The 27,647-nt window shown below is 43.4% G+C and overlaps 2 protein-coding genes across 5 annotated transcripts in view; both read left to right on the top strand.

Annotated features, from left to right (window-relative positions):
• The window catches only part of TXNRD1 (thioredoxin reductase 1), a 116,474-nt gene that overhangs the window by 39,357 nt on the left and 49,470 nt on the right, over positions 1 to 27,647 (top strand). The window contains exon 1 of one of the 4 annotated variants that reach the window (XM_034987687.1): positions 9,947 to 10,189. The exons of 1 other annotated variant lie outside the window; for it this stretch is intronic. The gene's annotated coding sequence lies outside the window, so the exon portion shown is untranslated. Of the gene's footprint in view, positions 1 to 9,946; positions 10,190 to 11,452; positions 11,564 to 27,647 lie in introns of those variants that run through there. 2 more of the 4 variants (XM_034987688.1, XM_034987689.1) reach the window with 2 other exon arrangements.
• EID3 (EP300 interacting inhibitor of differentiation 3) lies at positions 21,417 to 24,068 on the top strand. Its single transcript, XM_034987690.1, has one exon. It carries the CDS (start codon positions 21,449 to 21,451, stop codon positions 22,865 to 22,867), a length of 1,419 nt encoding a protein of 472 aa, XP_034843581.1. The 5' UTR covers positions 21,417 to 21,448; the 3' UTR covers positions 22,868 to 24,068.

Below are 27,647 nucleotides of genomic sequence, written 5' to 3'. Positions count from 1 at the left end.
CTAGTTAACACTTGCCGTGCTTAGGGCAGTTGCTCATAGATACTGCCATAAAAGGGTTTCCTACTGGGACACCTGGGTGGCTCAGTAGGTTAAGTGTCTGCCTTTGGCTCAGGTCGTCATCCTGGGATCCTGGGATCAAGCCCCATGTTGGGCTCCCTGCTTAGCGTGGAGCCTGCTTCTCTGTCTCCCTCTGCCCTCCCCCCTGCTTGCTATCTCTCCTGAGCTCTTTCTCTCTCTCAAATAAATAAATAAAATTTTTTTTTCTTTAGGAAAAAAAAAGCTTATTTCTGTCTCACCTAAAAGAAGTCTAGATAGAGTAGTCTGTCCAGGACTTGTATGATACTCCACAGTGCTGGATCCATTGCTGAGTCCTCCTGTGTTCATGTTCCACACTCCTCAGCATTTGTCTTCCATCTTATGTTCCAAGATGGGGGTCCAAAATTCAGCCGTCGTTTGAAAGAAGAACTGAAGAACTTGTCCTTTCCATTTAAGAACATTTCCTGAAAGTTGCACTTGGAAGTTTGCTTATGTCTTACTGATCAGAATTTAGTCACTTAGGCATATATATGCTGAAAGGAGACAGGGAAATGAAACCTTTATTTTGGGAGTCAAGTGCACAGTTAAAAATCAAGAGTCCAGTTAGTGATGCTAATAACATCTTGGTTTTGCCTGCAGAATAGCTGAGGTTGGTTCATCTGAAGATTAGTATAATAATTTCCATATAAACCATACATTTGTCTCCTATTTAAATCATAAGTACACAGGCACCCTGCTATGTTCATTAAATGATGGTAGTGAGCTGGAAAATACTTTGCGGTCTTAGAAAGGCCAGTAACTGAACTAGAGGCCTAGTTATCTCACATAATGGTTAATAACACTGAACCTGACTTATCAAGGGGGTAGGAGGTAGTCCACCCTTGTCTGTTGCAACTCCTCAAAAGAGTTTCTGAAAGATTATTACAGTTATTATAAATCCATAGATAAAGAAATTCAGAAATATTTTGGTGGAAAATTACAATGTTCTCATTTGTCTTTATAGTGGAAAAGTTGGTCTTAATACATCTATGGTTATTAATGAGATGTAGATCCCTCTCAGTTCAAATCAGGGTCTGGATGATTAGTTGCCATCCAGGAAGATCCAAGGCCACTTCATGAGGTGACAGTAGCCCTCCACCAATGACTTGTAGTCATCAACTGTCTTGGGATTCTGGAATTTGGGCTCCTGGGGTGATTAGAGATGGATGTTCTCTTTTTTTTTTTTTAAATAAAGATTTTATTTATTTATTTGTCAGAGAGAAAGAGCACAAGCAGGGGGAGTGGCAGGCAGAGGGAGAAGCAGGCTCCCCACTGAGCAAGGAGCCTGATGCCAGACTCAGTCCCAGGACCCTGGGATCATGACCTGAGCCAATGGCAGATGCTTAACTGACTGAGCCACCCAGGCGTCCCTGAGATGGAAGTTCTTAGTATCAACTACCTAATAGGGTTTAAGAATTTAGAGGTTAACAATGGTAATAAACTGTATGGCTCTTCTTTCATCTGTAGGATCTAAAAGCTATTTACCACTACTAATTAATACTCACACCACCTCTTGGCTGGTGGTAAGGGTGGCTCATCTCCAGTGTTTGCAGACGAGTCATCTGAGAGTTGACTTCAAGAGAGCCTGTGTCTCCTGAGGTTCTTCTGGCTGGTATTTTTCTGCATTAAAAACATTTTCTTTCCTCTAGAATTGGGATGAGACACCAAGAGATCTAAAACAAATGAAACACAGGAGGGGACTCTTTCCACGTGTTCTAGTGTGTGTACATTGTGTGTGTACGGACATGCAATTCGAAATGCATGTACTGATTCTTTTAGAAGTTCCTCATGTCCTTTCCATTTCTTTTAGCAAATTGTTTAAGGAAATTACATTTTTCTTCCTGTAGGTAAAGAACAAGTTCTGAGTAATGAGGATAGATAACTGTGGAAAATGGTGTGCTTAGCCATAGATTGCTAATTAAAAGAAAGATGAATAGGTTGCCCCTGAATTAGTTTGAAAGATGAATGGGCTGCCCTTGAATTAAGTTTTGAATAGCGTCTCATGTAACACATTGTTGATCGTTACTGTGAATATTTTGTCAAAGGAGGAAATCCAAACTCTTAACCATTCTGTGGTCTTCCTAGATTTACACCATGCGTAAGGACATAGTGATGATAATAACTCGGATATTGAATACCTACCACATTCAGAGCCCTTTACATCTACTTACTCATCTGATTCCCGCTGCCACCACATGAGGTGGAGGTGCTATATTTATCACCATTTTACAGATGAGTAAACAGGGAACAGAACTTGCCTAAGGGCATGCTTCTTGGCAGAAAAGCCAGGTTATGTGACTTCAGAGGAGCTTCCCTGACTATTGGGCCGTGTTGCTTGTCACTAGAAAGCTGGATGAAGCTGTGGGGTCAGTCAGATATTTACAAAAGAGGAGACTCGGGCATGTTTGAAGGCAGGAGGGCTTGAATAGTCCCTGATAGAAGATAAGGAGAGGATGTTTAAGGGATGTGGGGTCCCCTAACACTGCCTGGAATTGGAATAGATTGTGGGGCTCTGGTAAAGGTGTGCTTAAACAGAGGTAGAACGATCCTTAGCCTTCTGAGATTGCAGTAAAGTCTAAGAATAGAGAACTGCAGTGAAGAGATGTAGGAGGGGAAGGAGCTTGTGTCTGATGACCTTGAGCCCTTAGGGGTTGTGCTGGAGCTGCTCTGTTATTAAATGTTGAGGAATTCTCCAAGTAGGTTGATAGCTTGAAATCAGCCACGGTGGGAGTATTTATACTACAGAAATTGGCAAATGCTACAAATTCAGGCTTCCCTCACAAGCTGGTTTACCAGAACACTTTGGACTCTCTTCTCCATTAACATTTGAAAGCCTGCCATAGTGCCAGTTGAATTCAAACCTCAAGTGCGAGCTACTGTGGGAAAGGCACTGTGCTAGGTACTGGGGCAACAAAAACTAGGCCCTCAGGTGAAAAGTACCGTAGTGGAGAGAGAAGAGTATGAGATGGAAATCCTGCACTAGCTGTCAGACCTCGCTTGGGCCACTCACTTAACCTTGCTTTCCTTGTCTGCAAATGGAAATGGTAATACACCTCGCAAAGGGTTATTGTAGTGATTAACAAGAACAAGCAAAGCTCCTGGCACAGAGGTGCTCAATAAGTGACCGTTCTAAGCACGGCAGACATGTAAACAGTTTTAATGTAGATTGATGTAAGAAATAAAAGAGTGCCTAGGTCTGTGTTTGTTCAGAGAAGGCATCACAGAGATCATGATCCCCCAAGCAGGATTTTGACGTTTTCAGGGTGGATGTTTCATGGATGAAGTCTGCGCTGGTCTTTGTCAGGAAGTTAATGGGTTTTTGCTTGTTTGTTTTTGTTTTGTTTTTGTCCCTACAGCATGTTGCTTTTGCCTCTTTTTGGCTCCTATCTCAATATATATTATTGAATTGTAAGACAAACAATGGATTTGGAGATAGGCACACCTGGATTTATATCCTAACTCTGACACACCTGTTTTGTGACCTTTGGCAAGATTCTTAACTACCTGAAATTTCAGTTTCTAATTTTTAATATATTGTAATACTTAGATAATTTTTGAGGATTAACTGAGAATGTAGGGAAAAGAACCAGACACTTAGCTGCCTGGTGAACTCCAAAGTGAACCCAACATATATTTATAGTTTCATCTCCCCTTATGCTTCGGCATCTCATGCAGAAACACGCCACTGCTTTCCTATGACTGTGTCTGTATGCATTGCTCTCTGCCTAGAAAAAATTCTGTTCAAGAGGTAGAACAGCATCGTGGTGATTGCCAAGGACTGAGGGTCAGTCTCAGCTCTGCCAATTGTTATTTAGGTGGCCGTGGGCAAGATAATTATCCTTTCTGGGGCGCCCGGGTGGCCCAGTCGTTAAGCGTCTGCCTTCGGCTCAGGTCATGATCCCAGGGTCCTGGGATCGAGCCCCGCATCGGGCTCCCTGCTCGGCGGGAAGCCTGCTTCTCCCTCTCCCACTCCCTCTGCTTGTGTTCCTTCTCTCGCTGTGTGTCTCTCTGTCAAATAAATAAATAAAATCTTAAAAAAAAAAAAAAGATAATTATCCTCTCTATACCTCAGGGGTTTTTTGGCAAGCACTGAAACATTCTCAGGCATTTCTCCCACTCCTATTACTTCTACCTCCATTATTCCTCAAGCTATGGTTCAAGTATCACTTGCTTTGTGAGGCCTTCCCTAGTTTTCCCATACCATTATTTGCTTTCCCTGTTTGAAGTTGATGGACTGCCACATTTTGGTGAACACTATGGTGAGCATAAATAATCCTGGACCCTGTCTACATGGGGCAGACTACATTTAGACAAATGAAAAATAAAATAAAAGTATCAGATGCGCAATTGCACTAGCCATATTTTAAGTGCTCAATAGTCACATGTGGTTAGTGGGACAGTGCTGGCTGGACAGTGGTTGGGTTGGACCGTGCTGATACAGAACATTTCCATCATCATAGAAAATTCTGTTGAACTGTGCTGTCCTTGGGGGAGGCTGACATTGACCAAATAATCATCAATAAAAATATAACTGCAATTGTGATAAGTAGCAAGCAGAAAGAATACATGGTAACAGAGGAGCATTTCATAGGGAGATGTGAACTATGTGATGGCTTCCTCAAGGAAGAATGGTTGAACTTAGGTCTGCTGAACGATTGGGAGTTAGCAAAGACCCGTGGTTAGGTAAATAAAGAGACTGAAAAAAGGCTAATGGCGGGGGTGTAGAGGTGGAGAGCAGGTTTGGGTGAGGTAGAGAGGTAGAAGGACCACGGCGGGTCTTGTAGAAAGGGGATGAGGGAGCTGAGAGGCTGAGTAACTGGACAGTCTAGTTACTGGTAGAGCCTGTGCTGACTGAAGTCCAGGCTGCACCATAGATGCATATTCAAAGAACTTTGCCTCTGTAATGACCTCCTTGCACTCCTTTCCTCTTAGAAAATTGCCAGCTTTCCCTCTATTAGATTGGCTTTTCAGCAAAATACATGCCATAATAATTTCCTTCTTAGACAAAACTAAACAAAACACCTTCCTTGATCCTACATCCCTCTTCAGCTACTTTCCCACTTTTCTGTTTTTATAGCAAAATTCCTTGAAGAGTTGGCTGTACTCACTACCTCCATGTCCTTTTTCTGTTTCTTGTTGAACCTCCTCTAATCAGGCTTTCTTTCCTCCCTCATTTTCATAAAAATCAGTAACGACCTCCTTGACTCTGTTTTTATCTTGGAGTATTTCTCAGCAGTACTTGACATAGCTGGTCTCCCTCCTTTGGGGGGAACACTTCTTCACTGGCTTCTGAGACCCCACATTCTCTTGGTTTTCCTCCTTCCTCCCTCCATTTTCTTCTCAGGCTCCTTTGCTGGACCCTTCTCCTTTGCACTCTGCCAGGGCTCAGTCCCGACTGTCTTCATTTCTTTAAATATATTTCTTCTTCTTTTTTTTTTTTTTAAGATTTTATTTATTTACTTGAGAGAGAATGAGAGAGAGAGCACATGAGAGGGGGGAGGGTCAGAGGGAGAAGTAGACTCCCCACTGAGCAGGGAGCCTGATGTGGGACTCGATCCCGGGACTTCAGGATCATGACCTGAGCTGAAGGCCGTCGCTTAACCAACTGAGCCACCCAGGCGCCCCTCCCTGGGTCTTTTCATCTAGTCTCAGGTGTGATGGTTAATTTTATGGTGCCCTGTTTGGCCAAACACCAGCGTAGATGTTGCTGTGAAGGTATTCTCTGATGTGATTAACATTGAAAACAGTAGACTTTGAACGAGGCAAATTACTCTCCCTTAACGCCAGTGGGCTTCATTCAACCAGTTGAAGGCCTTAAGAGAAGATTGCAATCTCTTGAAGAGGAAGGAATTGAGACTGCCTTGAGACTCGGACTGCATCACTAAGACTGCTAGTATTTCCAGCCTGTTGGCCTGTAGGTTTGGGACTTGCCAACCCCCACAATCCCGAGAGCCAATTTGTTTCTCTCTCTCTTTCTCTCTCTGCATCCTATTGGTTCTGTTTCTCTGGAGAACCCTGGCTAATATATATGGCATTAAATATCTTTTATATTTGACTCCCGGATTCTTATTTCTAGTTCTCACTTCCTCCTTGAACTCCAGATTTGCATACCAGCTGTCTACTCAGCATCTCCATTTGGATAACAACAGGTCTCTCAAACCACACTGTGGATTTGTCCCAAACCCCATTTACCCAGCTGCCAAGGCTAAAACTCTATAGAGTCATCATTGAGTCTTCTCCTTCATTTATGTCCCTCATTTCACCCACCTGCAAAATTTATGAGCTTTACCTTCAAATATCTCTTCTCACCCCCTAATCCAAGCCTTCATCATCTCTAGCTTGGACCACCACAGCAACTTCCTAGCTGGTCTGTGCTTCTCCATTCCAAGTCCCTACCTGCCTTAGTCTATTCTCCACACAGCAGAACAATCCTTTTAAGATACAAAATAGATCATTTCCCTGTCCTCTCTTGTGACACTTTGGCTTCTTATCACATTTAGAATGAAATCCAAAGTCCTATGGCCTCTGGGTTCTGACCCCTGGCTACTCCTCTGGCTTCATTATCTACCACTTTCTTCCTTGTTCACTGAGCCTTAGGCACACTGCTTCCCTTGCAGAGCTTTGGACAAGTCAAGCAGGCTCCCAGCTTAGGACTTTGTACTTCCTGTTTCCTCTACTTAGAAAGATTTCCATCCCCTCTTAAATCTTGCTCCCTCCTTTCACTCTGGTGTCTGCTCAACTGCCATATTCTTAGATCTTTCCTGATTTCTGTACCCTACTTCTTTTTCAGGGTACAAAGAATTCTTTCAAACAGTTTTTTTCAGGGGCACTGGGTGGCTCAGTCATTAAGTGTCTGCCATCGGCTTGGGTCTTGATCCCAGGGTCCTGTGATCGAGCCCCGCATCAGGCTCCCTGCTCAGCGGGGAGCCTGCTTCTCCCTCTCCCACTCCCCCTGCTTGTGTTCCCTCTCTCACTGTCTCTCTCTCTCTCTCAAATAAATAAAAAAATCTTTAAAAACAAACAAACAAACAAATGAAACCAGTCCCCCCCCACCCCCACCCCGTGAAGGGGAACAATGAAATGGGGTGGTAACTATGGGGATTGGGCACATGGGATCATGGGAGGCTTTTTTTTTTTAATGGGAAAGCTACAGTATATGATGATGGAATGATCAGGCAGAGAACAAGAAACTGATGATACCAGAGAGGGAGACTAATTTCAGGAGTGAAGTTATTGAAGATGGAGAAGGCAGGAAGAAACAAGAATCTGTACACAAGTGGAGAAGTCGGCCTTCATTAAAACAGGGGTGAAGGTAGAGAATATGGCAGCTTGGTGATTGAGAGGAAAATGGGAGGGAGTTCTAGACAGAACAATCAATCAGGCAATCAATTCTATTTTCTTAAAGTAGAAAGCAGGTCATGAGTTAACGGCAAGGTGTAGGTGTATTAAAGGTTTGAGAAAAGAGGATTAAGTATGAAATATTGACTTTGGAAACTAGGAAAACAAATCTACCAGAGACGCAAAGGATTGCTGGGCAGCTTTGGGGACACATTGAAGGTTGCGATCTTGACTTTGAAGTGAAATCACTTTTAATTTCTGTGTTTTCTGGAGCAGTGTTTTGCTGTATAAGTAGGGTACAGAATATGTGGACAGCTAGGTTTAACAAGGGTGGGCCTTGCCAAGTCAGTACAATTGAGGAGTTTGGACTTTATTTTGCGGGTCCTACAAGTTTTGAGCAGAGAAGATTTGAGGGTCAGAAAGATTGTTCTAGCTCAGTGTGGTGTATGTGTGTGTGAGAGAAACTTATTGTGGGAGGACTAGTAGTTTAATGCGATAGGACCCTCGCTCAAATACCTGCGTAGAGCTGCTTAGTGTGCTTACAGGAGAGTCAGGAACATCGAGGGTCTTTTCCAGCCTTTCCTGAGTAATTTACTATATATAGCAGGTTCTGGGAAGACTAAATAAATCAAACAAGGGTTTGCCTTCCCAAAGCCCTCTTGGATTTACATGATTTATAATTATTCTTAGGTATTTGGGGTCCCAGAATAGGGAAGGAGCTATCAACATTGGGTGGGAATCAGGGAAGGCCTCCCAGAGGACATGACATTTCAGATGAGCTTTGAAGGAGTAGGCCTTAGGGAGGGAAGCTTATTTTAGGCAGCCGGAATAACATGAGCTCAGTCAAGAGATGTTAGAGTTATGTCTAGAACAAATGCTGCATGATGAGAAATGGTGGGAGATGAAGCCCTTCTTCCACTACCCAGAAACTTAAGTATAACTAAGGAGTTCTCTGTATTTTGTGGCAAGGGTAAGGCATCTGGGCCCTTAACTGCAGCAAGAAAGGTTTGAAAGAAAAGTGACAGTTTTTAAAAATGGTGATTTTTTTTAACTTAAAAAAACTACATGGAGCTACTCTGGGTATTTGTGCTATAATTTGCTCACTTAAGAACATTGTGAAGTTAAAATGCCTTTTTTGATATGCTGTTAGAAGATATGAACTATGACAACTCTGACCTGTTGTATGAGGCTCATAGAAATCAATCCTTATCACTTGCTTTTAGTGCATTATTTCCAGTTAAATGATTTTACAGTCCCTCTCTATCTTGAGACATACCTTTGAAGGAAGCTGTAGTTTCTATATATTTTAGGAATGAGGAGTTTATGACCCTGATTCATGGGTCATTATTGTGTAGATTAAATGAGCTAATGCATATAAAACGGTTAACAGAGCTGGGCCCAGCAGCCAGGAGGAAATGTTTTCTACCTTGGAGTCCTAGCTTTCTTGCCCTCTCATTATTCATCCTTTGCTCCTTAAATCACATTGTTTCCTGAACACCTGTGCTAGACCCATACTCTGTTCGAAGGATCCCAGAAGAGGTGAGGTGTGCACTTAGGCATACAATCAACCGGCACGGAGAGTGACCATTTATGTATGCTGTGTGTGTATATGTTTGCACAAGTGCACGCGTGTTCAGAAGCTGAGAGGCTATATACCAAGCCTCTAACTTGTGCTTTGGAACCTTAAGAAACCAACAGTCCTTCACCCCAGCGTGCTTCAGTGGGCCAGTATCCAGACAAAGAAGTGGGAGAGACATTCATTCACTCATTTATTTATTCAGCAAATATTCGTAGCTACCTACTGATGCAAGGTGCTGAGTAAGAATATGAGTAAGAGCAGGAAGTATGAGAGAGCATGGCTTACTCAGGCAGCTGCAGGTGGTTTGGCATGGCTGGAGTCAAATATACTGTTTTCCCTAAAACAAACACAACAAACCAAAACCTGAGTGGGTTAAGGAGGAAGGATATAGGGGAAGTTATGTGCTGGTGAGAATTTGTCACTTTTCAGGATTACCTGGCATGAGTTAGATGTTTCTTTTAAAAGCCTGATAATTTCCTTTAGAGAATTGCCAGACTGACTAATCTATTACCTTAGGGCAATGGGTCCCAAACTTTGCTGTTCACTAGAATCACCCAGGGAATTAAAAAACAACAACCACCACCACCTCAGATGCCCAGGTTGCACCCAATACCTATTACCTCAGAATGTCTGGGAGTGGGAACCAGGCGTCAGTATTTTTAAAGGGCCTCTCGTGATTACAATGGGCAGCAAAGTTCCGGAGTCACTGCCTTAGGGCATAGTCCAGTTTTGTTTCGTTAAAACACTCTTCTTTTGGGTTCTGGTTCCAAACATTGCTCGCATTGTTTTTGCTCTTTTCTCGGGTTGGGGGCGCTATGAGCAGGAAGAGGATGTGGTGTCACCCAATTAGGAGGTCCCACTGCGCAAAGCCCGTCGGCGTAGTCGGCAGGGCTGCACGGGAGTGGATTTCTGCTTTGTCATTCTGACTCTGGCGACCGGCCCGAGCAGGGCGTGGCTTCTGGTGGCCGCGGGGAGCCCGCCACCCTTTCGCCGCGCTCCCCAGTAGTCCGCAGCGCCTCGGAGCGGAAGGCGGGGGCCGCCCGCGGGAAGAGCCTGGTGCCCCGGCGCTCGGGTTCACGCCAGCGGTGGGTTCACGGAAACCGGGCAGAGCTCCGAGCCCCTGGGCTGTGAGGCCGGGGACGGGGGCAGCCGCCTGCCAGGTGCGCTTTGGATCGCGGAAAGGGGAGACGTTCTGAGGTGTGTCTGAGTGGGGGTGAAGCTTTTCTAAGGCGGTGAGCTTCTTGGCCGCGTTATTGTTGCGCGTGGGTCGGTGAAAGCTTAGCCTGGGGTGGGTGAGACAGGCCGGCCCCGGTCGGCTGGTGGCTTCCTTCCGCTAGCTCTCTGTAGAGACAGTGTGCAGAAAGGTGGAAAAAAATGAGTGTTTGTATGGTTCCCTACTGCACGAGTATCGGAACGTGGATGATAATGTGACAAGTAGATTGACAGATCCTCGAGTATAACGAGGGAGTATAACGATTTAAAAAGGGCTCTTAAGAAATGTTCGCATCATTTAATCCCCGGAAATCCTGAGCTGGCAAATCGTCTGTATCTCCCTATTTACAGTTGGGGAAACCGAGGCTCAGAATCACGTGACTTGCCCCAGCCTCTGAACCGGGACAGCTTGCGAGGGCACCCAGCGCGTGTCTCGCTGTATCGGGCAGTACTGGGTGGCGGTGAAGAAGGGCGCACGGCCCCGCCTGGGTTCGAGCCATGGCTCTGCTGTGGACTTTCTGGCCAGTTGAACTCGGGTGAAGCGGACCCGCTGGGACCTCCTTCAGATGAGCAGTTGTGGAGATGAAGTGTCGATACGTGCAAAGCACCGAAGAAGTGCTAGCTGCCATTATTGTTAGACAGCCGCACTTCTGAGTGTCGGTGTGATTTCTGCCTCATGAATGGGCCTGATGATGTTAGAGTAACTGGAGTCTATTTTTAATTCCATCAGTGACTCACTACCTACCTGAGTTCACCCGTTTGTAAAATTGGGCCATTAGCTCCCGGTCTGTCAAGCAGCGTGATGCTGTATGGCTTCAAGGTTCTGAAATGAAAGCCCCCGAAGAGGGCAGAGTGTTCCTAATTTTGCCTCGTGGTTAAATCCGGGAAGCTGGCTTTTGGCATTCTGTATAGATGCAGAGTTCAAAGGCAGATTACTTCGGGAGGCGTTTTATAGAAGCGGAGCTGCCTGTCTCCCGTGCGAGGCCGTGTGCATTGGGGGTTGACCAGGATCCGGAGCGCCCGCTCCCGCGAGGCGGCCAGCACTTGAGCGCGGCCGGCTCTCCGGCGGCCGGAGGCGCCGCGGCCAGCGCGCGCCGGTGTGCGGAGGGGCGGCGGCCGGCGGGGGCGGCGTGCGGGCTTCCCCCGGCCGCGTGGTTGGGGACGCGGAAGCCCCGCCCCTGCCGCGCACTTCCCGCCGCGGCCGGGTCGGCGGGCCTGACCCGCGCCCCTCGCTGCTTTTGTGCCGCGGAGGACGCCAGGGGCCTGGAGAGAGCGCTCTCGCAGCTGACCTCGGAAACCGACGTGCCCGTGGTGTTCGTGAAGCGGCGAAAGATAGGCGGCCATGGTCCAACCCTGAGGGTAGGTGGGGGCATTAACGTTCTTTACCCGCCTGCCCTGGGAATGAGCTGGTCGGGCCCGCCGTGCTCGCGGCCCTCCTTCAAGGCCGGGGTGGATGTGAACGGACCTCCACACGGAGCATGTCCTTAAAAACGACAAAGAAGCGCACAGGGGCCAGCTCACGTGTCGATGGAAATTGATGAGTCGGCGGGTAAATTCAGAACTCGGGAGCTTGGTAGGGAATATGTAACTTTTCATCTTTTAAAACACGTGTTCAGGAGATGTGTTTCCTCCTGCGTTGCCTTCCTTAGCCCCTCCTAATCAATCTAGATAACTTAAAATTATCCAGCAGCAGTGTAAACTGCTGAAAGTGAGTTTTTTGGAGAAGTACTGAGAAAAGGGGATCAGGAAAGGCATATCTTCGTCCATCCCTATCATCTTTCTCTTTAATTCTCTGGGAGGGAAACCCAGGAGCCCCAGGCTCTGGGGAGAGCAATCTGCAAGCTTCAGGAGTGAGTTCATTTCCCTTCAGGTATCTCTTCTGGCCCAGAGTTAACAGTTGGGTGGAGGGAAAGGAGAGAAAGAAACCTTTCCTTTGGCTGGTGGCAAGCGTGATGGCACCCCTCCCTTAGGACCGTGCACCGTGGGGTCGGGTGGATGGGTCTGGCTATGGTACTGGCAAAATGCTTGGAGGCGGGGTGAATGTTTAGGAGGATACCCAACACAGACCGGGTGTGGTTGGCTACCAGGTTAGAAAGCCTCATAATCTCATCACCTTGATACATTTGCTTTAATTTTTGCTGATGATCTTTTTTGTCCTTATCTGTTTGTATCCATGTAATTTTTAAGAAATGGAACTCATACTGGAACATTGCCTTCTTAGAAGTAAACCTGAGGCCTCCGTTAAATGTAAAAATCTACTTAGATATGTGCATATGAGCAAGAAAATTAATTTGCATTTTTATTTGCTACCTTTTCTTCTAAGAGAATCTTATTTGCCATTTTTGAAGGATGGGTAATGGAATAGGAAATGCAGATAGGCTTCAAAAACAAATAGCAACTTAATGGGAAACAAAGGATAAAAAGGCTTTTAGTGTGATTTAAAGTGTATTGTATTAGTCAGACCTTTAGTTTGCAAGTAAGATGAGACAAAGGTCTATTTTTTTTTTTTTTTTAGGTTTTTTTATTTATTTGACAGAGAAAGACAGCCAGAGAGGGAACACAAGCAGGGGGAGTGGGAGAGGGAGAAGCAGGCTGCCCGCGGAGCAGGGAGCCTGACGCGGGGCTCGACCCCAGGACCCTGGGATCATGACCTAAGCCGAAGGCAGACGCTTAACGACTGAGCCACCCAGGCGCCCCTGAGACAAAGGTCTATTAATATTACTTTCTGTCTCACTGTTCTGTTTTCTCTACCTGTGTCATAAATTTGCACTTAAAAAGTTTTAGGGGCATTTGACCTTTTTACAGATGGTTCTGGTTTTAGTCAGTGGGAGTAAAATGAATCACTGTTTTTATAAGCTTTGAATCCACTTTATTGGTATGATCTGATGTTTTCAGTCCATATGATCGTAGTTAATTTCAGACATTTAGTGAGGTGCAGTGCCAAGATTGAAAAGTATACCCCCAAGTCATAATTAAAATAAAAAAAAAATCTAGCATATCTCTTTTAAGTAAGCTTACCACTCTCTTTTGTATCATGTATTTTTGCTTTCTAATGAGTAGTAAGAAATGGAAGGAGACACATGGAAGTAAAGACTACTGATTTGAAATGTTTGTGACTTTCCAGCCAACTGTTGCCCACATTTGGGGCTAAATGATGGGTTTTGAAAATCTTTAGGGAATGTTGGGTTAGAGTGGAGGAACGCATTTATTTAGTGAAGAATTAAGTGTTTATAGGATTAGTGTTATAATCCTAAAGTCCACATCTTAAAAAAAAGGTTAAGATTTTATACTTTAATTGCAACATAAATGGGGGAGAGGGAGCTCTTCAAAATGCCTGCTTTTCCTTTCTCCTCTTGTTTCTTCCTTTGTCTCCCTTTCCCCTCAGTAAACACAGTAGCTGGAGCATCAGCAACGCCTACCTTGCTTTAAGGAAGTGTATTTCAAAAAAGCAGTGTATGGGCCACCTGCACAGAATCCCCTGGAGTGCTTGTTAAAGGTACATGCCTGGGGGCGCCTGGGTGGCTCAGTTGGTTAAGCGACTGCCTTCGGCTCAGGTCATGATCCTGGAGTCCCGGGATCGAGTCCCACATCGGGCTCCCTGCTCAGCGGGGGGGTCTGCTTCCCCCTCTGCCCTCTTCCCTCTCGTGCTCTCTGTCTCTCATTCTCTCTCTCAAATAAATAAATAAAATCTTAAAAAAAAAAAAAAGGTACATGCCTGGGCTTTACCTGAGGTCTTTTTTTTTTTTTAAAGATTTTATTTATTTGACAGAAAGAGACACAGCGAGAGAGGGAACACAAGCAGGGGGAGTGGGAGAGGGAGAAGCAGGCTTCCCGCGGAGCAGGGAACCTGATGCAGGGCTCCATGCGGGGCTCGATCCCAGGACCCTGGGATCATGACCTGAGCCGAAGACAGACACTTAACGACTGAGCCACCTAGGCGCCCCTTACCTGAGGTCTTAAGTAAACCCTCTGGAAGGGCCTAGGATCTGCCTTTTAATTTATTTTAAGCACAGTCCCTCAGGTAATTCTTAGGATAAATATCACATTTGAGACTTACTTTAATGTATAAGGTAGTTTGGTCAAGATTGGTTGCTAAATAATTAGAATTCGGTGAATTGAGAGGATAAGGGAAGTGAATGGAAAAGTATTTATTGGCATTACTGAGTGCAGGACATAATTAAGACTAGTAGTTTGAGATAATGGTCTTGGGAGATAAGACTAAAGCCAGCAACAGGGGACTTAATTTCTTCAAGGCAATAGTAGGAGAGATGCCAGGCATAAAGCAGTGCCTGATTGTCTCCATAATTCACCTGGATGCCAGTTGTGGGCAGAGCTCAGGTGTGATCTTGTTGCTGTGAAGCTCAGGCCCCATGATCCATGGCTGTGTGGGTAGCCACTAAAACAAAGGCAGGTCTCCCCCTTTCAAGCCTGACTTTCAAGCCAGAAACCAGACTCTTAACCGAATAAACATCGGGAAATTATTGGTAATTTAATAACTCTCCAGCCATCCCCTTCCTTTCTTAATACTCTACCAACATTGGCAGAAAACTTTATTTCTTTTGATTCTTCCCCCTGACATCCTTCTGGGGAGATTAGGGGTGTACCTACTTTGGCTGAGAGAAGGTTAAGGCCTGAGGGGGATGGGAGGACTGCTTTGAAGATGAGGGAAGTGAACAGACTCTGGCTGACCTAAGAAGGTAAAGGGTAAGGACTAATGAGATTTAAAAGAGGCCTGGATTGTTAGGACTGCAAATAAATTTCTCTGGGGCTGATATATGTAGTAAAATTTTTAGTAGTTGTGAATCCATGTTGAGACTCCATGTCTCTTCCTCCCACTTGAACTAAGTGACAACACAAACCTCCTTTCTGCTCTTCATCTATTCTTTCACTATTCTGCTGGTCCTGGCTTCAGATTGCTTCTGGCCTCTCCTGTCTATTCACTTGCTAGGGCCTGACTTACATGCCCACTGCCTCTATTAACTTTTGCTGGGGCTGTTCCAGGTCCTCATTTCCTCTTGCCTAAACCGCTTCAGCAGTCTCTCTAACAGGCCTCACACTTTTGATCTCCCTCCCCTTCCATTCCATCTGGACTGGATGTTCAAGGCATCTTCTGGTTGCTCCTTCCCTGCCCCCAGCTCTGCATGCAGGGTACATAGCACATTCCTTAGCTAGGTATTCTGTTTCCTCCAGGGCCTGGCGCCCACCTGCTTTTCTGGTTATCTCTTGCTCTGCTCCCTTACCTACCGGAAGTGGGACTACTGTTGCAGCTAGAGTCCCTAAAATTTCCCTCCGTTATTCAGCTCTTTATTCCAGTTTCTGACTTATCTTCCTGCTCAAACTGACTTTTCCAACTGCCTACCTGTGTTAGAGTACAAGGCCAGATTTGCCTGTTCTTTCTCATGAATTCTTATCTCTGGAAAAGGAGGAATCCTGCCAAATAAAATTTTTTGGCTTACTATCAAAAGTGCAGAGTGAGTTTTATTCTTTGTGCCTAGGATCCCATGTCTATATTAATTAGAGTTCAGCAAATATTTAAAAGAGCATACCTATTAATGATAGTAACTACCATTTATTGAATCTCTGCTATACATTAGATTCTAAATGCTGTGATACCTAGGTGATTAAATTCTCACAGTAGTCCTGTGCAGAAGGGGGTATTATCTAGTTTTACAGATGAGACAATGGAGGCCTTGGGAATGTAAGGAACATGGCTAGATTACACAGCTAGTTAAATGGCAGAACCAGGAATGGAATCCAGGCCTGTCTGTAAAGTTCATGGTGTTGTACTCATACTTGCTGGCACTTGACTTTGTGTTACAGCTATTGGGATACATGCCTGATCTCCCCATTGTGAATGTGTGCTCATGATTCAGGCCTGAACCCATGCAAATCTTGGTATTTCTAACATAGCTCTGGCAAATGGCATTCATTCATTAAATGCTTGCTGAGAGGAACTGCATTCCTTTGTGCCTACTAAATTATGTGTTCCTTTAGGACAAAAATGATTTATTTTTGTATCTTGTGTGTGTGTGTGTGTGTGTGTGTTTTAACACCTAGTTTGCATTCAGTATTTGTTGAATGAATGGATGATGGTAGGGCCAGAGGAGACTCACTTCAAGTGAGGTATTTAGCTACAAGCTGTCTGATTTTGTAGGGTAGACTGCTCTATCTGAGACCAACCCCTAAGATATTCTGGAGAGATTCTAAGCAGCATATACACAGTTCCCAGTTTTAAAGAGCTGTATGACAGCAGCATTGTCTTATGCAGGTGTGTCCAGGTCATTTGAGAAGGAAGTCACATTACATTTATTTAGCTACTATTTATTGAGTACCTGTGTTCTCAGCTTTGGGCTAGGCGCTGTCTTTGCTCTCTGTAACACAAATCTGCAGGGCCAATGTATATATTTAAAGATGTATTTGTCAACAAATGTTTGTATATGATTTTTTTTTTTAAGATTTTATTTATTTATTTGAGAGAGAGAGAATGAGAGACAGAGAGCATGAGAAGGAGGAAGGTCAGAGGGAGAAGCAGACTCCCTGCTGAGCAGGAAGCCCGATGCAGGACTCGATCCCGGGACTCCAGGATCACGACCCGAGCCGAAGGCAGTCGCCTAACCAACTGAGCCACCCAGGCGCCCCGAGTATATGATTTTTTATAAAGAGTGACAACCACTCTGTGTGGCAGAGAAGACATCCAATAGACTCATTTTACAAAGGAGGAAACTCAGACTCTGAAGAAAATCAATGAAAACTAATATAGCACTAGTTTTGATTTGAGCCCAGGCTTTCAGAGTGAGTTCCTGCAAGGCTGGCACCTTAAAAACCACATATCCAGTACCTTCCTCCCCATAGTCTCTCAAAATGATGCTCCTGGTCATTGCTGACTTCTGAGGTGTGTCCTAAAAGAGTTGGTAATTGCTCTCGTAACTTGAAAGGTCCTATTCTCAACTCACACCCTTGTTTATGTTAGTTCTTGAGGCTTGGTAAGTCAGCCGGCACTGGGTTTTCTGGTGTCAGTGAAGTGTAAGATGGATCACAAAGAGGGTGGAGGCTTTATGTACTCCAAGGGATTTGAATGCTTGAGTCCACATTATTTTGTGGGACTTGCCTGTCATTTTGTCTTTTACTTAACTGACAGTAAAGCCATGTTATTTGAGTAGAACAGTTATTTGAAGCCTCTTTTAGATACTGTGTTGTTGTTGTTTTTTAAAGAATGTGCTGAAATCCAAGGAACCACTCATGAGAACCTCAGACTCTTCATAGACCCTGCTTCAGATTATCTAGTACAGAGTTTTACCTCTTCAAAGTGCTATATACACTTCCATTAGTTGAAACTTTAGTAGGTTTTTAAATTGCATTATATGGCAAATTTCTTTTCACCAGTATTAGTTATAGGGGATATATTCCTGTATTGCTCCTTATGGATTTAACCTTTAAAATATTTTTCTGTCATAAAACAACATGCAAGAGTGAGGCTACTGGTTTGTATACTTTTTTCTGTTTAGTTTCTAATGTTTATTAATAAACATTTGCTATCTTTGGGTTGATTTAGACTTACTAAGGACTTAATAATTGAAAATATTATTAGATCTGTCACGTAATTCTCGTTCAGTACTTAGAGTAGCTTGATGGTGTGTAAGTAGTAGTAGTCCCACATTTCAGATGAGGAAACCGGAGGCTGAGCAGTTAAGCGACCTACCTAAGAGAACCCTAATAACTAATAATAGGTCAAGATTGGAACCCAGGTTTGCCTCCTTCCCCTGTCCATGGTTATTTAAAAAAATAGGTATCTGCCTTGATCATGGCAAAGTTTACCTTAAATGTTAAAACACTAACCAAAGCAAAAACATACACACAAACATAACCTTAAAGGAAATTAAGATGAAAGAGAAAATATACCTAACATCCTGCTACTCCAACAAATCAAACTAGCACTTTTATCAGTAAGACTCTTCTGAGCTAAGTGTTAAATAGATACCCTGGCAGAATGAGGGGAGAGAAAACTGCTGTGAAAGAAGGAACAGAAAAGTTCAGGGAGGTAGCTAATAGCAGGATAAGCATATCTCCTAGAGTGTGGGATTCAAACCTGATTAGCCCCTGGCTATGGCTTAGAGGCCTCTTCTGTGCCCATTTGTTATAGATTAATCCTGCAGTAAAAACCCCACGGACCCTAGGTGAGTTCTTTTTTTATTTGGCCATAGAGAGGGTTTAACCTGTGACACCCATCTCATGTTTGTGAGATGGGGATTGTGGGAGAGAGCCTAAGAGCTGGGAATGAATGAGTTTGAACTTGCAGCAAAGGGACTGGAAAATAAAATTTAAAAAAACTGAAGAAAAGAAGAAAGGAAATGTAGGGAAGAAAGGAACTGAAGAAAAGAAGAAAGGAAATGTAGTTCTTGGCAGCAACTCCTGAAAGAGGAAAAGGGGGAGGAGAATAGCTGAATTATCTTGGAGGCCAAGCTGTGTGTCGTGGTTGCCTGAACTAGCCTTACTGAATGAGGATGGTAGACTTCAGTGATGTCTTTGAAGTACTAGTGCATTTTTGCTGTTACAATCCATAGAGAAGTTTACCAGCATAACTGTTCAGAGAGTTGCTGCTATTCTTTTCTTCAATCTCCTGTTGAGTTTGTAGGTGTTCAGAAGGGTTTGATGCCTATCTAGCTGAATTCCTGGGACCAGATGAAATTTAGGTCTCCTACTCCTCCGCCATCTTACTCCTCCCCCTACCAGCATAACTGAATTAGTTATTGCTGTTCTGTCTTTTTAAGCTGCATTTATATAATTATTATGAGTAATTGGACTTCAGGGTAGAAAATCGCTATTTAGTGATTACAGGATTCACAAGTATAGAAATCCATTTTTTAAATGATGAAGGAAAATTGTTAGACTCGAGATTTTTAGTTTGTAGCAACATTTAAACCTTGTACTCTAAAGGCAGAGTTAAAAAGGCAGAATATAGGACGCCTGGGTGGCTCAGTCGTTAAGTGTCTGCCTTCGGCTCAGGTCATGATCCCAGGGTCCTGGGATCGAGTCCCACATTGGGCTCCCTGCTCTGCGGGCAGCCTGCTTCTCCCTCTCCCACTCCCCCTGCTTGTGTTCCTGCTCTCGCTATGTCTCTCTCTGTCAAAAAAATAAATAAAATCTTTAAAAAAAAAAAAGGCAGAATATAATGCAAGTATGACTTTCTGAGGATGATCTAAGTTACATGTTACCAAGGTTCTTAGGGACAGGGATCTAGCTAGCATAGAATGAATGAATTCAGTACTGGAAATCAGTACTTAATAATATGATGCTTGCCTTGATGTGTTCTGTTGCTCTGAGCAAGTTGTGTGGGCTGTTATCTCCTGAGAAATCCCTGTAAATGGTATTAGTAATACTTTCTAAGTAGGTTGGGAGAATTTATTTATTTTTCTAAGCCATTTTGAAATTCTTAGATGAAAGGCTCTGTACAGAGCAAATTGGTATCTGCCTGTTTTCCCTCCTCTAAGACAGCAGAAAATAGGCACCTTAGTGTGGGAAAGTTGGCTTATTTTTTGGAGTTCCCTTATAAATTGCTTTTATTGTATTTGAAAAGGATATCAGAAGCTCTCAAGAATATGGTTAACTATAAAAGGAAACGTTTTTAGTTTTGGAACTTGGAATTAACTGGGTGTTTTCATCTAAGGTAATTGGCCAGACTTGGGGAGGAAAATATGGCTGTTTGGTGATACTGGAGCCCACCTTTGTTTTTCTCTTGCTTTTTCTTTATTTCAGAGAAGAGTTAAGGTTGACTTTCTGAAAAGCAGTCAGCTTTTATTTTCAGTTTGTTGGATCTATTTTTTCCCCACTAATTTGTGAAAGTAATCTTTTGTGCCAAATAACTTGTAGTAGGTACTGGAACAAAGTTTCTCATCTACATTCATTTATACATTCCAATGTGCATACTCAAATGTATCCTTGTGAAAACAGCTTTGCTTGGAAGATTTTACACCAGATTCTTGCTTTAGAGAAGTTCAGTCTAATATAGCAGGGTAATATATATGCATGAATAACCATAATGCCTAGTGTTTTTGGAAAAAGCATATTTTTTCCCCTGAATTATACCTCTACTTAAGAAAATTATGGTGGGGGGCACCTGGGTGGCTCAGTCATTTGAGCTTCCAACTCTTGATTTTGGCTCAGGTTGTGATCTCAGGGTTGTGGGCCCTGCATGGGGCTCAGCGTGGAGTCTGCTTGTCCCTCTCCCTCTGCTCCTCTCTCTCTCTCTAAAATAAATAAATAATCTTTAAAAAAAAATGAACTAGTCTAGATTCATAGGAAGGAATGTAAGGCTAATTTACTTCCTTGGTGCCTTGAAACCTGAATTGACAGGTGGCACAGTGTGGTGTCCCGTCTGTGGTGTGGTCCCCCCCCCCCCCCCCGCAAAGGGGCACGTGTTGAAGTGAAAAGCTTTTGATCTTGTGGGTTGAGAGTGCACTTTTTTTGTTCTCTTTAAAAACAAAATGTATTCCTTATTGTTGTATATACTTTGCTCCTTGTGAAACTGATGAGCTAAGCCCTTTCTCCCAACTGTACGTGAGTTTCCAGTGAACTAGTGGGTGAATTTTCCAATGTAGTCAATTGATTTACAGCATTCACTTTCATATCTTTGTATCGGATTGTGTTTAAAATCTTCTTTAATCACCTTTAAGGGTTGAGATTGATCTCCATTCAGAGTTTGTGGCCTTTAGCTTTTGGCAAGCTTCCAGATAAACCGCTCTTTTGCAGAGACTGTACCCACTTTATTCTTCCACCCTTGGGTGGGGGGGAACCGAAGGTCACTTGGGTAATGCCCGACATTCCCCCCACCTTTGCCCCTGCGCTAGCTCAGACACTTGCCTGGCGTCTGCCTCTTCCGTTGGTTGGAAGGGGTCTGGCTTTTGAGGGTCTGTGAAGGTAATTAACCTGATATGCATTTGTATAATGAAGAATGTAGTCCAAATAGCCACCTAGCAAATGAACCCTGAGAATTCCACCTATTTGTGGTGGACGTTCTGCAACTCGCGATGCTTGGCTTTATGGGCAGTTTACAACGTAGCCAGATTTAGTTTTCAAAAAACAGAACCCCAGAGACCCTACCTTTTAATCATAGTAAGAACGAAAAACATAGGTTGACCTAACTGCAGTGTGTGATGGCAAATGTTTTAAAGCGCAGGACCTTTGGCGCCCAACCCCCCCCCCCCCAATTTTGGCGTAAGGTTTTCCAGGTATTTCTTAGAAAGCTAGATGACACTGTCAGTAACGGCTAAAATAAATAATAGCTATCACTTGAGCAGGTATTATTCCAACATGGAGAGGGGACCCATTATTGCGCGCATTCTGTGCGCCGCAGGCAGGTGGGTGCGGTGGGTTCGAACGCGCTGGGTCTGGGCTCCGCGGGGCGGGGCCGCCGGGAGGTGGAGCGAGCTGGGGGCGGGCCAGTGCGCATGGGCGACATCCTCGGCTTCGACAGACCGCCTTCAGTTTCCGCTGTTGTCGGAAACGTTGCGAAGGCCGTTAGCTGAGTGTCCACCGAGTGCGCTGGTCGCCGAAATGTCTGCTGAGAAAGGTTCCCTGGGGAGAGGCGTAGAGAAAGGAGAGGAGCCAGAGGGGACCATCGCTGCTAGCGCGTACTCTGTGAAGCAGGCGGATGATGGGGAAGAACCGATGAAGGTGGAAGTGGTGGTGGGGGCTGATGGCTGCTCTGACGACCTCAGCTGTGGGGAGGCCGACCTAGACCCCCACCTCCTAGGGCTTACGGATGACGAGGAGAAATGCCGGAAAATCCGCAAGCAGTACCGGCAGCTCATCCATAACGTCCAGCAGAACCGTGATGACATTGTGAACCCCGCGAGCGACTCGTTAACCGACGCTCTCGAAGAAGCCGACGTCCTGTTTGATGAAGTGAGCCGAACAAGAGAAGCAGCTCTCGATGCCCAGTTTCTTGTTTTGGCTTCTAATTTGGGTAAAGAAAAAGCAAAGCAACTAAACTGTGATATGAGCTTTTTTAATCAAGTAGCGTTTTGTGACTTTCTGTTTATATTTGTGGGTCTAGACTGGATGGAAGATGATGAACATGATGAATTGAGTGGCTGTGATGATAATATAGCTCTTTCCTTCTGGGAGACCGTACAGAAGGAAGCAACATCCTGGATATTGCAAGCTGAAACATTCCACTTTATTTTTGGTTCATTCAAATCCAAACCTGCACCAAAGCCCCGACTTGAACACCACAAAAAAGCTCACAAAATGGAAGAAAATGGGGATATGCCTACAAAACTGAGGAAGTTGGACATGAGTAATAATCAAGAAGCAACAGAAAAAGAAGTAGAAAGAATCTTGGGATTGTTGCAAACTTACTTTCTAAAGTATCCTGATACTCCCGTGTCCTATTTTGAGTTTGTGATTGATCCAAACTCTTTTTCTCGTACTGTGGAGAATATATTTTATGTTTCTTTCATTATAAGGGATGGTTTTGCGAGAATAAGGCTTGACCAAGACAGGCTGCCGATATTAGAGCCGATTAATATTAACCAAGTGGGTGAGGGAAATGATCCCAGTTCTCATGGCAGGAAACAAGGAGTTATATCTTTGAGTTTACAGGACTGGAAAAATATTGTGGCAACTTTTGAAATTTCAGAGGCCATGATCACAAACTCATACTAGGAATTTTTGTTCTTAGTATAGGATGCATTTTGTGACTTTTCTAAAGTATCTCAAAATGGAGAGTAAAATCAAGCAGAAGCAAATAATTGTATTTCATGTAAAGTGAAAAAGTATTTTCAAAAACACCAGAAATTGTTTTACTGTGCAGTGTATTTTTTTTGGTAGTTTATAACATTGTCACAATCTTCTGTAATTAAAAATTATTCACTGGCATGTTGTGGAAGATTTTTTTGAATGCCCTTTAAGACTTTATCAATAAAAATCAGCTCTGAATTTCATAAGAGGCATTTGATAATTTATAAAAAAATTAGTTTTGTGATGCTCTGTGATAGTGCATTGCTTTCTCTGTTACAGGGAACCTGTATGGGGCTCCGGACAAATGGGGCTCCTGACAAGGTTGGGGGGAAGAGTGGGGGAAAAAAAATGGTCAAGAAAGACCTTATCCGTAGGGCAGTGAATAAGCAATGTTAATACTATAAAAAAAATCCAGATGTCATGCTTCATTGCAAGGAGGACTAAGTAAGATTAATGAGTGGGTATCCATATTCTAAATAATTTCTCCTGTGATTAGACTTATCTACTGTAGAGACGTTCTACTTTTATTAGGGGAGGCATCAATTAAGTGCATGCTGAAAGGTGAGTAGGGTTTGGTCAAAGATAGGAAAGGGATTCTGGCCAGGGGAATATGGAGGCCAAATACATGGAATTGTGAGAAGTTATGGCTCCAGAGAATCATGAGATTTTTTTTTTTGAAAACTTCCATTTGAATGTTAAACTGGGCAAAAACTGAATTACCTTATCTATTAGTATCCTCAGAGGTAGATGATACTTTTGTCAGATTATTTCAAACACAAAACCAGTTACAGTCTTTATCTAGTTGGTTGATTTCTTCTCTAGCCTCTAGTGTCCAAACACTTGTAATTTCTGCTAGTGCACAGAGTGACCTTCAGAATCAGTGGTGTTTCATTATGTAACAGCCTTGAATATTCCCAGTTCAATTTTGTGTTTCTTATTCAGGCTTTCAATGCCTGGAAATGATCTCTCTTTAACTGAGATATGTAATTAACTTACCTAAATGTTCTTTACTTAACCATAAAAGCTTTTTTTTTCTTTTTGTTGCTTGCAGTTGTTTTAAGGTTATAAATTACAACCTTATTTTGAGGTTATGCCAAAAATTTGGGTCTTTAAGAAAACAGTTTTGAAGGTATAGAGCATGCCTAAATAAGCTGTTTTTCTTTCTTCTTCTTCTTTTTATTTATTTATTTTTTAAAGATTTTATTTATTTATTTATTTATTTGACAGAGAAAGACACAGTGAGAGAGGGAACACAAACAGGGAGTGGGAGAGGGAGAAGCAGACTCCCTGCCGAGCAGGGAGCCAGATGTGGGACTCGATCCCGGGACTCCAGGATCATGACCTGAGCCAAAGGTAGTCGCTTAACCAACTGAGCCACCCAGGCGCCCCCCCCCCTTTTTTTTTAAATAGGCTCCATTCCCTATGTGGGGCTCAAACTCAGGACCCAGAGATCAAGAGTTGCATGCTGTATTGACTGTGTAGCCAGCCAGGCGCCTGTAGGCTGCTTTTCTTGATCCCTATAGGAACTTAATCTTTGGTAGTAGTAGATTTTGCCATTAGGCATGATTTGGCAAATGGATAAGTATCTGTTTTGCATAGAAGTAACAAGTTTTCCTACTAAGTCTAGTGTGGTGCAGGGAAGGGAAGTCCAAAGACTAAATAAATGACATCAAGATTGACAGGAGTAATCTTAATGTATGCGGTGGAGAAGTTTCTTCAGTAATAGTTGAGGTTTTTAGCCAAAATAGAAATTTCTCATGAATGTTAAGTTGTTTTCTGAAGTAGCCATTCCTTCCCCATTTTCATGTGAAGGAATACTAACCCTCCTGGTGTCTACCACTCTTTGATTTATTTAGCAGTCCATGGGAGTATCATTTGGTCTTGCTGATCCTCACTTTAGCCTGTCTTTCCCAACCAAGTTCCTGGGTTTTCCAGAGATTTGCCATTAGAGGAAAATAATTTCTTAGTAGCAACAGGATCCTGCCTCCCTTTTTTACTCATCACCAGATGGCTCTGTTAAGTGCCTGTCTCTTTACTGAGAGTATTGGAGACTTGACTAAAAGCATTAATAGAGCATGTACAGGTTTAGGGGGATGGTAGTTTTGGGGGCCTTCCCTAAAGTTGTAGCTTTTTAAAATTTTTTTTAAAGATTTTTATTTATTTGAGAGAGAGAGAACGAGTGGGGAGGAGGAACAAAGGGGGAGGGAGAAGCAGATTCCCCACTGAGCAGGGAGCCCGATGGTGGGACTCAATCCCAGGACCCTGGGATCATGACCTGAGCCAAAGGCAGATATTTAACTGACTGAGCCACCCAGGCGCCCTAAAGTTATAGCTTTTAACATATAAATCATGACCACTTGTCTGTATTTTTACTGGTTATTGTGACACCTCAGTTGCCTCATCACTTTGAAATTAAAGTGACTGCTTACTTTGAAGAAAAAAGAATTGACCGATAGACAATTACAGAGATAGGTTATGAGCCAACCTGCAGATCTACTGTTTTTCTAGTAATATAATGAGAGTGGCTTAAATTTCACAGGTTTAATAAAATCATTTGAATTTTAGAAGAATATTGCAGAAAAATTTTTAACTAGAACTTTATTGTGTAACAGAACCACTTTTCTGATCAAAGCACCTGGCATCAAATCCTGACTAACATCCTAGAGACTTTGGGCAAGTTACTAAACCTTTCAACCTTTGGTTTTTGACTTGCTAAGTGGGAATAATACCTGTCTCTTAAGTTTACAATAAGGATAAAATTAGAAAATCTATGTGACAAGTACAGTTGACTCTTGAACAGTCGGGGTTAGGGACACCATCCCTGCTGCACAGTCAAAAATTCAGTGTAACTTTTGACTCTCCCCAAACTTAATAGCCTGCTGTTGACCAGAAGCCTTACCATGAACATAAAGAGTCAATTGAAACCTATTTTGTATATGTATTATATACTATATTCTTACCATAAAGGAAGCTAGAGAAAAAATATTAAAATCATAAGGAATGGGGCGCCTGGGTGGCTTGGTTGGTTTAAGCGTCAGACTCTTGATTTCGGCTCAGGTCATGATCTCAGGGTTGTGAGATTGAGCTCTTTGTCAGGCTTGCGCCCAGTGCTGAGTTGGCTTGAGATTCTCTCCCTCCCCCTATGCTCATCCTCTGTTCTCTCTTACGAGTGCACTCTCTCTCTCAATCAATAAATAAAATTTAAAAATCATAAGGAAGAGAAAATACGTTTATAGTAGCATATTTATTGAAAAAAATTTGTGTAAGTGGATTACGTTTCAAACCCATGATGTTCCAAGGGTCAACTGTTCTTTGAAATGTGAGTTACTAGGTATGGTATTGTGAGAAAAGCAGGAGCTTTGTAATCATTTACTCCAGGGTTCAATTCTTGACACATTGGGCAAATTTCTTCGTCTCTAAGGATCTCATTTATGAGATGGAAATGACATTTGCTGGGAAGACTGTTGTGAGGATCAAATGGGATCATATATATAAAGCATCTAGCACAGTGTCTGGCTCGTGGGCACGCATGTTAGTGCCTCACTCTCAGGGTCAGAAATTCTGTGCTGCCACCTCCTTCAGTGGTGACATCTCTGTCATGGTTTGTGCACTTTAAGTCAGGATATGATTTCCTCATGCTTTTGCCTTTGTTTGGCAGACTCTGTTAGCAAGCAGTTGGAATTGGCACTTGTTAATTTACTCGACAATTGCTTGAGTGCTTGCTGTACCAGACACTGCTGTAGGCACTGGGGAAAAAGTGGTGGGCAGAAAATTGACCACCTCTCGTGGAATTTATATTTCAGAGTGTGTATTGGTGTCCTTTTGTTGCTCTAACAAATTGCCAAACTTTTTGTGGCTTAAAACAACAGAAATGTACTGTTTTACAGCTCTAGAGGTTGAAAGTCTCAAATCTGTTTCTCTGGGCTAAAATCAAGGTTTCAGCAGGGCTGGTTCTGCTGAGGCTCTGAGGGGAGAATCTGTTTTCTTGCCTGGTTCAGTTTTTGGAGGCACCTGTATTCCTCCATTATCAAAGCGGCCAGTGCAACTTCTTAGGTCTGTCTTCACATTTACTACTGTGGTGAAGTCTCCCTCTGCCTCCTTCGTATAAGGATATGGTAATGTGTTAATGGAGTGCCAAGGAACAAAAGGAGAATGTTCGGGAACTTTAGGGAGACCTAATGGAAGAAACGGGCATTGTATTGGAGTCTTAGAATGTTGATAAAAGAACCCCCCGTCCCCCAGCCCTAAAGGAATGCTTTGGAAGGGATGTGTTTGTGTACATTGAATAAAAATAATTTAACATAATGGTTTATGTACTGTATCAGGATTTGATGGGAAGAGGGCATTTCGGGTGAGGTGTGGTGCAGGGAGGTGCAGGGGAATCTGTTGAACTCTGCAGGAGCTTTTTGACCATGCAATTTCCCTTCTTTAGGAAGGGGAGAGTTAGTAACCTAAAGAGATTTTTCCTACTAGCCACTGTGAAGGCTGGTGAAGTACAACGGTAGGTTAACTTCATTTTACAAAATGAAAAAGCTGACTCCTAAGGATTAGGTGATTAGCTCATGTCACCTAGCTTAGAGAGTGGTAGAGCAAGTATTTTATTTAACCCAGGTCAGTTCAACACCAGAGCTAATGTATAATGGTAAAAACTAGTGCATGTCTGTGTCCAGTGGATAGGAGTCCTGTATGGGGGGAAGGCAACATA

The sequence above is a fragment of the Mirounga leonina genome, unplaced genomic scaffold (genome assembly GCF_011800145.1).
Source record: "Mirounga leonina isolate KUSES-001 unplaced genomic scaffold, KU_Mleo_1.0 Mir_418, whole genome shotgun sequence".
Lineage (NCBI taxonomy): Eukaryota > Metazoa > Chordata > Mammalia > Carnivora > Phocidae > Mirounga > Mirounga leonina.
This window is presented reverse-complemented; position numbering and strand designations above follow the sequence as displayed.

Coding starts and splice junctions, on each gene's coding strand:
- EID3 (XM_034987690.1), top strand. CDS start 21,449: ATGACACTGTCAGTAACGGCTAAAATAAATAATAGCTATCACTTGAGC.